The sequence below is a fragment of the Callionymus lyra genome, chromosome 14 (genome assembly GCF_982586985.1).
Source record: "Callionymus lyra chromosome 14, fCalLyr1.hap1.1, whole genome shotgun sequence".
Lineage (NCBI taxonomy): Eukaryota > Metazoa > Chordata > Actinopteri > Syngnathiformes > Callionymidae > Callionymus > Callionymus lyra.
Genome location: NC_141831.1, coordinates 22,117,527 through 22,136,516, shown reverse-complemented (window position 1 = coordinate 22,136,516; position 18,990 = coordinate 22,117,527). Strand labels below are relative to the sequence as shown.

Sequence of the window (18,990 nt, the reverse complement as noted above, 5' to 3'; positions counted from 1 at the left end):
TAAGCTCGTGACATGGTTCAACAACGGATTTTATATCTACCATAGAAATGGTAATGAAATTAAAAATCTTTAGGAAAAAGTAACTAATAATAATTATGAATATATATAAAGAGGCTTGTTTATAAAAAATGTTAATATTAAATATAAGATTGAAAATAATATATTATTGACAATAATGAAATGATTGGCATTAATATTTTAAAAATTTAAATAATATTTTGTACATAACTTTGTAACAGAACCCCTTTAATGTTGCAGTTTGCTGTGACATACAAACAAATGTGTGTATATATACATTTAAAAGAATAAGATATATATCATTTTATATTTCTAATTGTAATACATTTGTGCATTTTTGTAGTGTGTGCATTTGTACTTCAGTTTAAAGTATTATGAAATTATTATTGTTATTATTTATTCTTGTATTTATCATTTTTATTAAAGGTTTTATTTATTTTATTTTTTTATTCTCGTTTTTTTTGTAATTCGTATTATGTGTACTATATGTCTTAATATAATGTGTACGTAAGAGTGTACTGCTGTGTTTAACTTCCTACAACGTGGGACAAATGAAGTTGTATCAAATCAAATCAAATATACAGATGTACGTCAAAAAATAAGTTATTTTATTATCAATTAATTACCTTGTTACAGATAAAACTGTATTATGACACGACATCACGTCTCATTTTTATATTGAGTTGTTTTGTCAAATCAAAGTAATTCTAATAGTAATTACATTTTTAATCAGATATAAATGTCATTTCTTCTCTGCTGGGCCAATCTTTTCTCACCAAATCTTGTCTAATTTGAAGCCACAAGCTTTCTTTAATATGTCAAGGACGTTTGAAGGACATGAGCCAATAGTCTAGTGCGAACGATGTTTAAAACTTATTTTCTATTTTGAGGTCATGAGACGACAAGTGGCTGTTTTTTCTTTTGTGTTATATTTCAAGTTAAACAAACATCTGTTAACAAACGTCTCAGAACTTTTCAAAACCCAATCAAAAATAACTTTTCAGGGTTCATGATTTGACCTGATCAGATCAAAGTTTAGCCACTTTATTAAGCATTCAAGGAACCATTTGAGCAGGTCAAATAGTGAAGCTTAATATCGTTGTTTAATCTCAAAAATGTTTTTCATTATTACTTTTACTGTCATTATTTGTTATATATCAACAAAGTTAACATTTAACTAATCAAATCTAAATCTCATAATTAATAGTATCAGAAAAAAACTGTTGAATTTCGAATAATTAGAAACAGAAATGAGGGAAACGACAACTGTAACTGTATAATAATGAGGATTATAACCACATATTTAGCAGGAATGGTACGAGAACATAATGTTGCTGAAAAGCTGCTTCTGCAATAACAAGTTGCAGATTTGAATTCAAACTCCGGGCCGAGGCGTCTCTGGCAGGTTTGTCCGAATCGCTGACCACCAGACTTTGACAGCAGCCATTGTGTTCTTTCAGGACAAAAGCCTGGAGAGGTGGGGGTCAAAGCAAACTCCTACACACACCCCCCCAACACACCCTGCTTGGTCAGTAAAGTTCTTGCTTGCTGACCTCTAACCCCTACTGTCATTGTCCGAGCAAAAATAATAAAATCTGCTCGGACGGAGGGAAGCCCTGGAGACCCGACTCTTTATTGTACATCTTAGTGGCTTCCCCTTCATCCTCGCTTCCTTTCAAGGACGCTTGACCGAGATTATGTTCAGATTATACTTCTGGTCTCTGGCAGATGGTACCAGTTCTTCTTCTCATGCTAGGCTGGAACCATAACTCAACGGCAATAAACAAGGATGGGTAATAGATCCGGTGGGATTAAGCCAAACAAACATTTTTTAAAAACTCCCTGAGAAGCAGAACTCGAGTTACTCAAACATGTCCGTCAGTCAGTAACTGGCAGACAATAGGAAAAGGTTCTTGGAGTCAAACGTGACGACAGAATAAACAGTTTATCCTCCTCGACCGGTTGTTCTTGTCCAATAAATCGGAGATCGTCTTTCCTGCTCGACTCGTACGACACAAATGTGGATGTTCTAAAATGAAAACGACTTTTTTTGGTTCATTTTCAAAATGATTTTCAACGACTTACTTTAGTATTCAGAAGAGTGTTTCTGAATGAACGTTCAGTCTTTAGAAGATTTAATTATTTATTAGTAGTGGTTCTTTCATTTTGCAAATTCTAAATCAGTTTTTTCTCATATTTTACACAAAGATTCAAAGCATTTATTACATTACAGTGAGGAATTTCAATGGCAAATCTAATTTAATTTGAAAAAGTTGGACATTAAACAAGACTAAATTCTATCAAAACATGGAGTTGAAGACATCCACCAAAATTTAGACTAACATTTTTTGGTAACTTGTCAAGTAATGATGTAATTCAAGTCAATAATAAACCCTTGCTTTATTGTGTACGCTTCAATCAGTTATGTAGATTAGTGTTTAAAAAATGTTGATTTAATGTCCTATGTTGGCAGCAGTACGTTTGGAATAAAAGGTTAAAAATGAGTCTCAGTGAAACTTCATTTCCTCACATCGAGTCTAAATTTGTCGACTCAGCAAAGATCCGCGATAAGTAAACGATCACAAACGACATCAGGAAGCAGATCTTCTTGTCACGTCACACAAAAGTTTGCGTGGAAGTCATCACTGCCGCCTTTTCTCTCCAAAACCACTCCTCCACCCTTTTTTTTTTTTTTCAGTTTCCCTCTATGAAGCCACTAACCCCCCATCGCACAGACAAAAGTCAGGTCTGTAACCCCTGCCGCCCCACCCCCCGTGCTCTTTGACCTGTAGTGAAGGCCTGGCTGAGCACAAACAGTGGTCGACCCCTCAAGCCCCCCCTCTCACCGCCGCCCGTCCACCGCGGTCTCCTGTTTCACTCGGCCAATGAAAAGGTCTACTGTAAATAACAGGAGCCCGGTTGACCCCACAGTTTATTTGGACCTAAGACCCCTGCATCCATCCTACTGTAACAGAGCCCGTCCCTCACAATGGTCTCTCTCATGGGTGTTAGTCGGTGGGCTCTCTCCCCACTGTGCCCACTCAGAATGGGGATTAGAAAAAAAAAAAAAAGAAGGGCCCCCATCAGGTCCTCCAAGGGGGTCAACCCCCTCCAAACCAGCAATGCAACCCCATCCAGCAGACACTTTAGCCTTTGTCCCTGTGTGTGAAGTAAAGGGAGAATGTGGAGGTGGGGCCGTCGCCCGAGTCCAATCCCAGGCCGATACCGGACAAGTACTTTGCTAATCAATATTTCAAAACGGGACACAAAAAACACCCGGACTACACTTAGCCATCAGATGAAGCAAAACTGTGTGTTTGCTAAAAGGCAACAAGTTATGTTAAAAAAAACTGAAATAAATGTATTAAATCAAGATTATTTAAGTCAAAGCCAACAGTATATCTACCTTCAATGTAGCCCTCAATAGAGTGACGCGACATATTCCGATCACATGAAAATAAATGCTATTCTTTGAAACTGCTGCAGTATTTTCTCCCACAAATGAGCCATTTTCGTAACTTCAGTTTTGTTTCTTTACGATCCACGAAGCAAGAACTACACACTTAACTCTATGTAATCAAGTTAACTGGCCATTGTGTCGAACAAGCGTTATTCATGAGCGAAACTTTGGTAAATTGACGCCTTCAATTGTTTTATTCCAGTGTTGTTAAGTATAAATAAATCCCCTTTCAACACAATGGAGTTAAAAAAAAAAAAAAAGAACAATGAAATTTTAAAACCGGCGAGACAATGGCAAAATGAAAGAGCAGGGATTTCGGTGATGGGGCGAGTTTTCGAGAACAACACTCAAGCTTAAAACATGAAATGGAGATAAATAAAATCAGGGACTGAGAGTTGCCAAAGACCACATAAAAGGCGTCAGTGAGTCTGTGTTATGGGCAATTATGAGCTGGAAAAATCCAATACCATCACAAATGTGAGCATCTGAGTCGCCGTTTGTTCCCTTTGGTTCAAAACAGAAAGTAAATTGTACTTTTTGGAAATCTAAATGAAGATATGAGACAATCTGCAAATTAAAATGAAAGAAAAGAGCGTATTTTTAACACATACAGTATTTTAAAGTGGTAAGAATTGCAAGAAATCTATTTAATGAACCAAATATCCCCATTTTATATACATTATCAGTCGTATGGTTCCATCAACAGATACACCATTTTAAATTTGATTCAAACCCAATTTAAAATACTGAACCATCATCACAGTATCGGCAGTTTTGTTCAAGACGGAGATAGAGAGAGGGAAGGAGATGGAGAGGAAGGCTCCGGGTCAGAGGCTAAGTGAAATATATCCCCACTCTGAGGCATGCAAGAGAGAGGATGCAGGAAGCTGAGGGCCAAAGATAAGGGCACAGACGTGGGCGATAAGCAGCCAAACACCTGTAAGGGAAGCTGCTTCTCTCAGACCAACACTTACAGGAGGCAATAAACCGGCAGAGGAAAAAAAAAAAAAAGCCCCCCAAAAAAAGACGGAATATCGACTGAAGCACCAGAGAGCGGGAGAGACAAACACCGCCGCTTCCAAAAGGAAGGTGAGAGAAAACTGCAGAAGTGTGACCGCGGGTATAAAGGGGATAAAACCCCATCCTGTTTTACAGCGTGCCTAATGGCATCTGGCGGGAGCCTACAGCATCATTTGTAAGGTCAGTGGCGAGACAGGAGTGGCAGAAATGATGCTGTTTGAGTCATGACATGTCAGAGCCACCCGCTTCAGTGATCAGTCCAGGAAATGGAATGGGCTATTTTTTTTTTTTTTTCTTCCCCCCCCCCTCCAACCTCCTTCTCTCTTACCATCCCACTCCAGCTTTTCGGGGGCCCAGGGACAAACAGACAAACACAAAACAATCTTGAAGCGGTCAAGAGAGACCTTGGAAGACGCCTGACAGGCAGGCGGTAAACAAGAGAGACGGATTCATAATGTGTCAGGAGAGATATTCAAAGCCATTATGGCTGCTTTCAAAACGTCCCGTGGCTATTATTAAAAACAACGAGGTCATGTCACCTCGGATATTTACTACTGTAGTCTTCAATAGGCCTTTTAAAGAAAGCAATCCCGCTCATTTCAGAGCAATATTGGACACCAGTCGTGTTTATTTAACTGATCACGATGACCACGCCTACTCTGTTGCGACGGTTCAGAAGTTGCTTTCTCGCTCCACGACCACTTAAATAAAATCATCATATTTAATGTCATATACAAATAACAGCCAGTAGGTTCCTTTAAGTTCTTTCGTTTCCGTTTACTTCAGGGTTTCTCAAAGCAATATTGGACACCAGTGACGTTTATTTACCTCGTCTCAATGCCACATCAGCGCAAATTTGTAAGTGCTTCAGCAGTTTCACCTTAATTTAATTTACCTTTAATACATAATCTGTTCTTTTAATTTAATTTGTTAGTTTGCTCATGTTTTGCCTAAATAACTTAGTTCTACTGAATAAACAGCATGTTTGATATTCACATGAACACTAATGAAGGAGTCTTAAAAGTATGAACATCTGTTTAAAACATATTAATATGAAGAACAAACTGTTTTAAACCAAGTTACCTTTTTATAAAATCCTGTTTGTTCAATGATTTTTAAAGATGACATACTGTTGTCAAAATTCACAAGCGTAAAACAACGACTTTAAAACACGATACGTTGACGTTTTTCAATTAAATGCATTACATTCATAAGTATAATCATTATTAAAGCTTAAACTTTCCTCCTGTGTCTCCACCAGACTCATTCGACCCCCAACCCTGGCCTCTGCGAGGGGCCGATCCATCATCAGCTCTCTCTCCCTCTGGTAATCTCTCCGGGCGTCTTCGGTCAGCAAATACATAAATCAATTATGGTTTTAAGCTTTATGCCATGATTTACCCAACTGATCCCTGCAGGATTACAACGCAGCTTAGAACGTGTCGGCTAGCGCTAAAGCTCCTGGACGCCCTGACTTTCATCGCACTCGTGCCAGAGGACATGCTAGATGTCAGAGGTATAGATTTAAAAGGCAATTGAAGACTTACGTCATGAGGTGAAATGTATACTTGTGAACACATGACTGACCCAACTCTTGTTCCTTATCAAAAATGTTGGATTAGGATGTATATGCTGGTAATAAAAACAAAAAACAAGTAGTAAATAAGTTACACTGTATAGATATAGACTTCGAAAACGGTTTAGCTTCACTATCTTCCCTCTTAAAATCTCATTTGCCATAATGACAACATTTAGTCGAGGATGAACCGTTAAAAATCAATCAAAGTTAAGGAACTCTGATTGGTTAACATGTTTCACTAATTACTTTTTTTTTCTGGTTCAACTGAATCTATAAACCCAACCATGTTTATTAATGGTTGCAAAATTTCTGAGGTTAATGTGATAAATCAGAAGAATCTTATGATTTTCATGTTGAAATATAATAACATTTCTTAAACAATAAACAGACTATAAACGTTTCAATATGAGTCGTTTCTGAAGCAAAGAGCCAGAGAACCTTCATTTTCATCACTTCTTCACACGGGTTTGAAGTGATGGACGCAACCCCTCACGGATCCGCTCGTGTTCCTACCTGAGGAGCTCTTGACAGGTGATGGTGAGAATGAGAATTTTTTTTTTTTTTTTATGATCGGCTTCTTAGCATACTGGTATCACTCCCCTGAGGCCTCTTGCCAATCTCTGGCAAACCATTCAAGTGGCAACAAAGAGGCTAATTAGAAGCTCTCGGTGGAAACCCGCGCAGGCCTCTGATTTGATACTTCCCAGGGAGGCTCAGGGGCCTCGGAGGTGGCGGTGGCAGTGTTTTCACACACACTCCCATGCGCTCACACATGCATACATACGGTTTCAGGAGCACACTCGGGCTGGCCCTCTTGGCTCCGGCACATTCACTGGATGTGGCTGTCCTCCCGGTCTGCCGGAGCGACAGAATCGGAGAGAAGGAACCGACACATTTGCCTTTATGTGGTGGGGACCTGAAGAGGGGATGCTAATGGGATATCGATGGGATTAGAACCCGGAGTCCTCAGGTCCAAGAGGGCACTTTTTGATGAACAGAAACTGGAACCCACTCAGCGTTCATGTGGCCCTTCCTCATTGATTCGACTCTTCACAGGGATGAACACACTTTTGTGCAGTCAGTCTTTGAGTTAAGCAACACGTTAACACAAGGTTTGGGGGCCAGTGCGGGTCGGTGAGGTATTTGTATTGGCCAGCACAAAACTATATATTCTTTTTATATTATTTCTGATCTATTGATTTTTATCAATTTTATTGAATAAATAAACCTGAAAATTATTGAAACACAAACTGGATATTATATTAATTGTTTTTATTCAGGGGGTTTGTCCGTGAATACAATGCTGACATGAAATCGCTCCGCAGTTACCTTTATCTTTATTTTCCCTCTAAATGTAATCGAAAACAGATAAACATATTTCAACACAATCTACCAGGAATGTTGATAATGCGACAAAGAGCAGATAATACATTTTGGTTGTGCATTTATGAAGGTTTTAGCCTCCAAAATGGGTATAAAAATGGATATTTTGTATTGGTTTCATTGCAGGTCTTTTTTTTTGTTAGTTTTTTTTAATATACTATTTAATAAAATGAAGAGATGTAGTGTAATTCTCAAATAAAAGTATAATTTGTGTCCTAAAAGAGAGCTCTAGGACGTAAAATACGGTCAAAGATTATACAGAGAGCGTTTGTAAATCCCCAGAGTGACTTAAGAGACTGAAACAGCAAGTGTTGTGTATGACATGATGTCATCACTATTGTCCATGTCTTACTGCAGTTAATTTCCACTTTGACACAAAACCTTCTCAGTCCTAAAATACTGCAATAACAACAAAAATATGTTCTAAGAAAGGGAATAAACAGCAAAATCATCTGAAATATAAGTTTGTTTATAATTAAGTTGGTTATAGCACTAGCATGAATCTTGTTAGAGTACTTAAAACCATAAAAACTCCATATACATTTACTTGTTATCACACGGGTAAACACAACTTCCAGTACATTATGTTAACCTTATCCCTCCTTCGAGACTGCAAGGCCCCCGTAGAGACAAAAGATAGGGGCCACAGTGTGGCGGTTTCATTGCTGGCCCTGCCACACCGCATCAGCAAAGGCCACGTCCACCCAACACCACAGGCCACACAGAAGCAGCTGGTCGCTCCACGCCAAGCCGCTAACTTTTTATTACAACTGCAACCGGTCTGTTTTTGATCCCACCACCTCACACCGCAGCTCCGTCGATTCCTTTTCTAACAATTCAAACTTTTCCCGAAGAGACCGGTTTGATCTGGACTGGAGTTTGTCTGCATGCATAGTTCATTTGACATGATGTAGCCCCATGCGATAAGTCTTTAATCGATACATCTTCCTTTCCTGACAGTGTGGACAGAGCCCAGATCTAAGATCAGAGCGACGCCGGTGTAAATCTTTACGGTTCAACCAGAGCCTTTTAAAGCCTGTCTATAATTGGGCTCCAGCCAGCAGCTGCCTCAGCTGCAGATATCACCACGAGCCTGGTCAAAGCTCCAGTTCCTCAGGGGCATAAACAAACACAGAAGCTTCAATAAGGGCAGGAAAGCACCTGTGTTGAGGATACAAGAGAGAGACAGACTCAGGGAAAGTCTCTTCCTGGTGTCTGGGCCGAGGCACTACAAGGAGAGGCGTTTCAGTTGAGTGAAGATTTTCTTTTTCTTTTTTTTTTTTTTTTCCTCCGCCGCCGTTGGATTATTACATGTACTGTACCTCCGAGTACGCCGAGGAGACTTAGCTCACTGAGTGATTTCAAATAGAGCGTAATCCACTGCTATGTAATGGATGCTTTGTTGTCAGAATGCTTTTCGGAAAGCAGGAAATGCTTGCACAGTTTTAAAGATTATAAGCTTTTGTTTTGTTCCAAGATATTTCATTTTGTTCCAACTGTAACAGACGACATGATGAGGGATCAAGCGTGTGCGGAGCATGTCGACTGACCTCGAAAATATTTCAACAATGTTGCCTTGTTCTGATCATAGAAGTGAACACTGCACTTGTTTATACTTGAGCTATGAATATATACAACATAGTACCCATTGTAAAACTCAAACAGGTATTTATCTCTCAATGATAGTAAAGAATAAACGCCAGTATAGTTAATTTGGGATTGAGTTTTTAATGTTCTCCTTGGCAGGAGTATTTCTTACTACCCGAAAGAACAAAAATAAAGTGTTTAAGTCGAATACCCTTCACTAAGTTTGACAGTATAAATGTATGTTTGCATACATGGTTATCGCCATACGGGGGCTATAGACCTCTATCAGTTCTCCATCTGCTCTTGGTGTACTGAGAAGGAGTGCTAAAGGTTATCTTTCCCACTCTGATATGCACAGATAAGAACCCTGGGCCCACTGTTCAAACACCTGGGGTCCAGTTATTAGTGCGCCCTCCATCCTCTTCTGCATGAAGACGAGAGGAAATGGAAGAACCATGTTTGCCGCTGGTAGATCTAATGAGGCTTTCGTGGAGGTCAACGCATGCATCATCAGCTTCTCCACAGTCGACGTATTAAATAAGCGGGATATGTAATGTGATATCAGACCCTTCTATAGAATCATCTCATTGACGTACATCATGTATGATGTACATTAAAGAAGGGTTGGATATTAGCATGAGAATGGGTGAACGCTGGGAAGAGATAAAGATGGTTCCAGTGAATTGGAAGTCGTGCCAGGAATACAAGCTACACCATCTTCAGAATCGGTCAGTAGCAGCCGTTCATCTACCCCTTACAATTACAGACATTAATAGACATTCCCTTTTTTATCTTAGCATATTGGCAGCTAAGTTTGGCAACATAATGAATAAATGAACGGTTCCTTAGAACCCAAATTGGACCCATTGATGGAACATTAAAGTTGTGTATGTGGACAATTTGACGATGCCAACAAAATTTATTTTAAAAAACAAGCAATTTCCTTATATTACTTGTCCCACAGTTTTTATATTCCTTTAAACATTTGATTGACACCTCAAGATTTAAGAGTAGATAATACATTTTGGTTGTGGATTTATGAAGGTTTTGCCTCCAAAATGGATATAAAAATGTATATTTTGTATTGGTTTCATTGCAGGTCTGTTTTTTTGTTAGTTTTTTTTAATATACTATTTAATAAAATGAAGGGACATAGTGTAATTCTCAAATCAAAGTATTTATCGACATCATCCTTTAAAAAAATGTGTTAAATCTTATAGCTGTATAAAAATCCCAGGTTCTTTTAAAATCAACCTTTAAAAGTATACAAACTGTTTAATTGTCTAGTATTTGTTCATCTCAACTAGCCAATAAGGCAAATACTTATACTCATACAGGAAGTAAGTCCTTTCTGCGTCCATCATATCGACAAACACACACACACTCCTCACACAACGACCTTTCCACATCTGGAAACACTTCCACTCATGTTTGACTTGACCTGCCTGGACTAAATGAACTCTGCCAACTTTTAATTTGTTTGGCGCGGGGGGCAGCGGTGACCCTGACATGGTGGCTGGTCGGGAAATGACGTGTAATTAGTCCCGGCGAACAAAACTCCACTCATCTGAAATGATACAGCGTTTGCTCAAAGAAGAGCGAGAGCCCGGGAAGAGTGAGCTGGGATCCGTTATCAAAAAAGATTCACTGAGAAGTATCAAACATCTCAAGGATGTTTCATGAAGGAGCGGCGAGACGGACGGTGATGCAACGTTTGATTCGTTTTACATTTTATGAGGCCGTCAGGACAGCACCTACAATATTAAGCAGTGTCGTGCCGGTGTATCAGCCCGTCTAAATGAACGCATTAGTATGCTACTGGGCGAGCCAGCAAGATCAATGCATGAAACAGTTTGGAAATCTCCTTTGATACAAGATATCCCAGCTTGAGCAAATTGATGAAATTCCTCTTGAAACAGAGGCAACCATTTCACACACCAGACTTTTTCTCAAGACACAGACTAAAGTCAAGTCTGCCCTTTAAAGCACTTTAACTGAAGTTACAGGTTACTTCAACTGATTCATCTTCCATTAAAGACTTGCTTCAAGTCGGAAATATTTAACGCAAATCTATAAAAAATCTTTTCTGGATCAGCCAAAAAGCAGCGACCAACTAACTAAAAAGTATTTATTGCTTTTGAGAGTAACTTTGAAATGTTGTAAGTCAAGAATGCATCATGGTTCATAAAACGACTGAACAAATTGAACCATAAAGACTCTAAACTATTTGCAGTTCTGCGCACACATATGCCGGCTCAAGCCTGAGCACAAAGGTGAAAGAGTTCAGATCCTCATGTGAACTTTAACCAGCACGCTTTCGTATTGATTTACACAAAAAGGCAAGAAGTTGGCATTCCTGGTAGCAACAGGCGACCAGACCGGAAAAAAAACACATGGCAAAACTGTGGGGCGTAGAAAAAAAAACCCTTAAGAACATTAACAGTCTATGAATGAAGCTTCATTGCATTGTGATTTGAGGTTTATGGACTTTGTTAAACACAAGTCGGTCTTGTCCTGGAACTACCTCCAAACCCCTGCTCCAGAGCTTATTTCCTGGGCTGACCTTCAACTCCCACTATCAAGCTAATAAGGGCCCCACTTGTGCAGTTATGGAGAAAGGGAGGGGGGGTTGGTTTAAGGATGTGGGGGTAGCGCTTACGAAAGTGTGTGAGGTTGCTGCCACACACGTCTTGTAAGGTGTGACAAAGAGTTGAAGACGTTATAGCTGCAGAACTGCAGTCTTTATGATTGTTGAACAAACTAAAACCATTGGTAAGCAAAGAGTCTGATGCACATTAGCAGCTAAAATGACCAATTTCATGCATGTGCTAGCCTTAATTGAGTACAGGCAGTGTGACACCATCGGCTATTATCGTCCATTAATTACTTGGAAAAGCACTGTACAGAACTACTGACCCGAACTGTAATGGCCAGATAAATCAGGAAGGGACATACCTGTGCTGCTCCACAGCTTCGTTGTCGGGGAGTTCTGCGCCGCACACGTTGCAGCGCTCATGCTGGTTCCGGACATCTGGTTTCATGCCCGCCGCCAGCTCACCGAGCTTGTTGAAGAACTCTCTCTGGATGAAGCTCTGAGGCAGGAGTCCCCCGTATGCACTGAAGTCCATCGACATGGCCAAGGCGGGGGACATGGGGAGAGCCGAGGCCATGGACACCGGCAGGGACATGATGCCGTCGGATTTGTGATTGACTGGAAGAGCGTACAGGGAGGCTAGATGTTTCTCCGCCATCCCCGTCATGGCCTCCAAACCCATCGGGGTGACTTCGCCGTGAGCCTCCCCCATGCCGTCGTCTCGGACGTAGTGCAGCTCGCGGGCACTGGTGATGACGCTGCTCCGGGTCGGCGTCCCCGGTCCGTCTCGGTTCTTGTCTTCGCCGCTGCGCTCGCCGTTGCTGAAGCCGCCGGACTCGGCGTTCTGAGGGCTGCTGTGACCGTTTCCTCCCATGTCCACTTGCATCATCTCGGTCTTGATCTCCGTCATCAATTGGTGGGAGTTGCCGTGGACCAGTTGCTCGCCGCCAAAGCCCTGCTGGAGCAGACTCTGACCGATGCTCATCAGACTGTCCACAGCCGCTTTGGTGGGACTAAGAGTGGAGAGCCCGAAAGAGGTGGACACTGAGGGACTCTGGTCCACCCCGCCAGCTAGGTTGGCACCTTGCTGGGAACCTGATAGATAGAGACTATCCATGGAATGCTTTTTGGAGTTTTTGGCTCCATTGAGGCCTTTACGATCCTCATCTTCCTCTGTGCTACCGTCGTTGGCGACGTCATTCTCGTCCGACGACTGAATGGTTTCCAGGATCTTGAGGCATTGCTCCTCCAAGTACTCAATCTCCAGGATCTCTGCTGCGTACAGCAGATCATCCAAATCCTCTACCTTGGCCTGGAGTGTGGCAGTGTAAGCATACTCCAAAATCTGCTGAAAAGTCTTTGGTGACAGAAAGTCCAACGTATAGTGCTGGCTGCTGCGGTGGAAAAGAATCTCGAACATTTTGCTGGTGCACGCGAGCACAGTCCGGTGACCGTGGAACTCCTGGCTGTCCACCATGATGACCACATCGCACAGGGTCCCGGCCAGGCGCATCTGATTGGCCTTCTGTAACAGGGAATTGGGATGGTTGGGGTTCTGGAGCTGGATCATGCCCATTTTAGTTAAATCCATTTTTGTTGATGAACTTCGCGAGGCCGACTCATGAGGCTCCCCAGTGGTGTTGGATGTCTTTGTAAACAAGATGAAACCTTGAAAGAGAAGAGATTTTTTTCAGTTAAATTTTGCTCAAAAAAAGTGTAATTTCCAAAATATATATATATATAAACACTTGTACAACTCTCACACAACATAGATGTATAAATATTATGTATATTCTGAAAGACACATGGGCTAGCGAAATTCACATTGAACAGGAACGTTCCACGGTTTGTGTGGCACCGTTCCCAAAATTCAGCCGAGCGCATTGACTGTAGAATCCAAAAGACAAATCGTAGCCGTCCAAACGACTCGCCCCGAATACCAATGTGTCTCAACATATGCTTCGTTAAAAAAAAGACGTCTCCATTAGGTTATCTGATGATGTACACCAGTTAAACAAGCTCGGATTGTGGTTTCGCCACTTGGCGCACAAAAGAGTGTCAGCAGCCTTTACTGAAATTAAATAGCATCTTACTCAGTATTCCCAGCACAGACAGGAGCAGAGAGCAGTGGCCAGAAATGGTTGGAAAGGAAAACAGGACGAGGCAAAAAAAAAAAAAGAAAAAGCACACAATGCTGCAAACAGTCCGCTCGCTGTCTCTTGGACAATCGTCTCAGAACACCACGTTCTCGCACGACAACATGTTGATCCACCACATGTTCCCTGACTCCACAATGACTTATTCAGAACAGGGAGTTCAGTCTCAACCATAGCCATGTTATAAAAATTAATGAAGCTTTTTTTTTTTAAACATCAACGTTAAGGTTATTTTAGGATTAAAAGGCAGATTCAAGGGGAATATTATGTATTTTAGAATGATTTATATTCATTTATTCAATTGAATGCATGAATTTCAGAGGCATGTTGAAGAATTTGTAAAGAATGAAATAGAAAACACTCACTGTCAAGACATTCAAGAGGGGTTTATTCCTCAGTTTGCTCTTTAACTAAAAGCTCATAGTCAGCAGAGGTCAAACAAAAAAACAAAAAAAGGGACACTATCTTTATTATTCCCACAATTTATGGCTCCATAAATGACTTGCTTGTTGCGCTTCATGGCTCATCCAAACCAGACAGCATCACTAAAAAAAAAAATACATTTTTTTTTCTCTCCCAAGTTGCTGTTTGCGGACTTTATCGCGCATGCTTCCGCTTCCCCATTAATAAAAAGACGGAGCGTCTAGACAGCGTTGAAATTGGCCAGACAAATTATGCACAACATCACACACTATATTTAGTACATTAAGATTTTGCGCGTCCACACACACACACACGCGCGCATGACGGAGACAGAAAAAATGAGGCGAAAATGAAAATAATCGGATGAAAAAGTGAAGGGAAAATATGACGAACACAGGTGATCGGATCAAGAGGTGGGAAAAAAAGGAATCAGACAAGGATCGATCACAAATCAATTTGCAATCGCCTCTTCGATTATTGGGGAGCGATCAAATAAAACTGCCCTGGCTGTCAATCAATGCTAATCCGAGTGTCCTGATCCCACTTCACGCCACGATGTCATCGCGTCTCGTGAACATCTCAAAGTCGATATGTTTGTCTGGCATGAAGGGAAAAACATGACCGGCATTTTTTTTTTAAACACGCGTGTTTGCGTGAGAGATCCCTTTTTTTTTTTTAATTTAATTTAATTTTAATAAAGAAATAAATGAAACTTCCGCACACCTTCCGCGGCTCTCTCAGGTGGAAGGCTCGTGGACGAGAGCCGCGTGTCAAAGTGGGGTTCGGATCTTGTGTCAACTTCACGCGCGTGAGGTTGTGCGGGGACAAGCGTCTGTGGATCGCTTCAAAACACACACACGGTGAATGAAAGTGGACACACACACACACGCACATATACAAACGCATGCAGCAGGAACGCTGGTTCTGGTTCGGGAGCCAGGGCTCGGTACACTCACCTCAAGTTGCACGTTTTATTTTGGGGGGTTCCGTGTGTGGTGGTCGCGGGGCTACAGCATAGTAAGGCAGCTCGCAGTGGCCGCTCTCTCAACGCGCACTAAACTCCTTTCTTCTCTCGCCTCAGCAAATCAACACGACGCTGACGTCAGACAGCCAGACGAGCAGCAGGCAGGCGGTGAGATACAAACACTGAGAAAGTGAGACACCTAGGGGGCTGTCTCGTGTCAAATGGCTGGTTTTTTTTTTACTGTATGTCAGTGACGCTCGCCCTCCTCCCTTCCTTCCAGCTGCCGGGATCATAACCGGCGTCATGAAGAATCACATCCAGAATATATGGATCCAAATAGCTGACGCGTGCTGTCGGTGTTTACAGGTGAAGATGACGGAGAATAACTTATAAATACAGCATGTGCTGTGGTGCGTTTGGGAACTGGAGGAGCCGGCCGTGATCAATGTCGAGTTGAGAAGTTATTTATATATGAAAAGCAAGTGTGAGAAATTGCATAAAAAAGACTCAAATAAAAAAAAATATTTTAAAATAAAGCAACTAATTTAATGTCCAAGAAGGACACTTTATGTATGTTTTAATATGTTCAAATATAGTAAGTAAGTCATTTTTATTTGTATAGCGCCTTTCTAGACCAGGGTCACAAAGCGCTTAAACAATCAAAACAATATTTAATAAAGTATATACTTTAAAGGTCAAGATACAACTGATAATACAACAGGAGTTCCAGAAAATCAAGGAAAAGCCTGAACAAATAAAAAAAGTCTTAATATGTTTCTATATATATATAGAGCGAAACTTGAATTCCATAAATAAAACTGCTGTTGAATCATTCATTTAAAGGAAGCAGAAAGTTATGTTGTAAAATCACTGATTTGACATCCAACAATAACACATTATCTACGTTTTCAAATGTTACATGAGCAAAAATTAATTAATTAATTAATAGAGAAGAATGTAGAATAGTATGTAATTTATTTTTGAAAATTCTAAAATAATTAGCAAAATTGAAAAAAAAAAATTGAATGCCTTAAAAATTGCTTTAGAAAAATAAATTAAAAGGAAATTCCAAATGTTAGTATAGAATGAAAGACGCAGAAGATAATTTGATGTCCAAAAATGACATTGTCTACATTTTCAAATGTTACATGAGTAAAAATAATTAATGAATAGACAAGAATGTAGAATAGTATGTAATTTATTTTTGAAAATTCTAAAATAATTAGAAAAATAAAAAAAAATAAAAAATCTGGATGCCATAAAACTGCTGTAGAACAATGAATTAAAAGGAAATTCAAAATGTATAGAATGAAAGACGCAGAAGCTAATTTGAGGTCCAACAATGACACATTATCTATGTTTTCAAATGTAATATGAGCAAAAATAAATAACTCAATAGAGAAGAATGTAGATTAGTTTGTTGTTTATTTTTGAAAATTCTAAAATAATTAGCAAAATTGAAAAAATGAAAATCTGAATGCCATAAAAACTGCTGTAGAACAATGAATTAAAGGAAATTCAAAACGTTAGTATGGAATGCAAGACGCAGAAGCTAATTTGATGTCCAACAATGACACATTATCTATGTTTTCAAATGTTACATGAGCAAAAATAAATAAATCAATAGAGAAGAATGTAGATAAGTTTGTTATTCATTTTTGAAAATTCTAAAATAATTAGCAAAACTGAAAAAAATAAATCTGAATGCCATTAGAACTGCTGTAGAACAATTAAATAAAAGGAATTTCAAAATGTTAGTAAAGAATGAAAGACGCAGAAGCTAATTTGATGTCCAACAATGACACATTATCTACGTTTTCAAATGTTACATGAGCAAAAATAAATAAATGAATAGAGAAGAATGTAGAAGAGCATGTTATGGGTTTTATTTTAATTCAAAAATATTGAAAAAAATAGAAGAAAAAAAATCTGAATGCCATAGAAACTTCTGTAGAACAATTCATTAAAAGGAAATACAAAACATTAGTATAGAATAATAGAATGAAAGACGCAGTAGTTAATTTGATGTCCAACAATGACACATTATCTTCATTTAAGATGTTACATGAGCAAAAAAACAACAACCCACAAATGCCATTGAACTGCTACAGTAAGTGAATAGAATAATTAACAGAGAAGAATGTAAAATGGTAGAAGGACAGCAGCAGAGGTTGAGTTGATATCCATCTATGACACATTATGTATGTTTTTAAATGTTGCTATAATAAATGTAATATCCAATAAAGAATTCAAAGGCTTGGCACCTTATGTATGTTTTCAAAAAGCTAAAATATTGAGAAACAAAATTTGAATGATAAAATGAATGAAACAGCTGCAGAACTATGAATTAAAAGGAAACACAAAATGTTTACTATAGAATGATAAAATAATGCAGAAGCTAATTTGATAATATATATCCAATATTCAATAATTAATTCAAAGGTTCGGCACATTTTGTAGGTTTTCAAATGCTAAAATATTGATCAAAAGGTTGTAGAGAAAGTAACTTAGACTAGTAGAATGAGCTTTCACGTCTAACAATGACACAATATCTATGTTTTAAAATGTTAAAATATTGACAAAGAAAGAAAGATAAGTAAATCTGCAACTGTACAAGAATTAATTGAATTGACACACACAATTTTTAATATAGAATTGTAGAATGCCATAAGCTAATTTTATGTCCAACAATGACACATTATATATGTTTTAAAACACGAGGGTAAAAAAAGCGGAAAGACATTGAACTGCTATAGAATAATTAATAGAAAGAAATGTAGAATGAAGTAGTTGATTCGATGCCCATCTATGACACTTTATATGTGTTTTTAAATGTTGCCTGAGAACAAATTAAATAACATTTACAATTTTAAATCAGGATTAATTGCATGATTTTCCTGATTAATCACAATTAATCGCATTGTGTACGCAATATCCGATAATTAATTAAAAAGTAGTGTAAATGTTTCTTCTGTAATATGAACTCAAGTGATTTATTGCAAATAAACACAGAAGATTTAATGTAGAACGACAGTTGCAGAAGCTAATTTTATGTCCAACAAAGACACATTTTGGGAAAATCCGGTTTCACAAATTGAATCATAATGATGTGTCTTTGACATGGTATTGATTCACGTCGTAAAAAAAGAAAAGAAACAAAAGAATTCCGGGGCCAGTTCTCGGAACCCTCTAAAAAATAATTGATATTGCAGTGAGCATGTATCCTCAATGATCAGCCAAATGGCTCGTGGACATCAACAGCTTTTGTCAAAAGAAAAGCTTTTTATTTTTTGTTTTGGATCAATAAATGTGCAGGCAGTTGATAAAACACATGAGAAGTATATTTAAGTGCTTCCCGGTGCGCACACACTTAATGACGACCATTAACTGACGGAACATTTTGTATTTTTTAAATCCTCTTGCTTCTCTAATGCAGACTCCTATGGCAACATAACAAAGTTTAGTTTCTGCGTTCAAGACGAATGTTGTGACAGAACAAGAGGAAGTCACTAAATGAAATGATGGAGCAGCCGTTTTTTGAAAAACTTCGTCATTACAGGCGGGCAACAAGTCTGTTGTGTCGATGCGTGTTTGCCTCCGAACTTCTCAGAATAATAGAGAATAGTTTCCTCAACTTGTGAGTGGATGGGTCGTGGGGACAGCATATGCATTTAAGAGACCTAGACTTCCTTCTTCTCAGAGACATCCTACAATAATTCTGGATGAACATGGTCATCATTTATTTATTCATGACCATTTAGCTTCTCCATCCAGTCATTTTCAATCATGTCATTCTGAAATAGGTAT

The 18,990-nt window shown here is 39.1% G+C and overlaps 1 protein-coding gene across 1 annotated transcript in view; it reads right to left on the bottom strand.

The window, feature by feature from the left end:
• zbtb16a (zinc finger and BTB domain containing 16a) overlaps positions 1-15,377 on the bottom strand; it is a 129,595-nt gene extending 114,218 nt beyond the window's left edge. The window contains exons 1-2 of the mRNA XM_087807125.1: positions 15,176-15,377; positions 12,003-13,308 (exon numbers count right to left, since the gene is read on the bottom strand). Of these exons, the coding sequence (XP_087663251.1) occupies positions 12,003-13,231 (1,229 nt within the window). The 5' untranslated portion in view covers positions 13,232-13,308; positions 15,176-15,377. The remainder of the gene's footprint in view (positions 1-12,002; positions 13,309-15,175) is intronic.
• Positions 15,378-18,990: the final 3,613 nt, after the last annotated feature.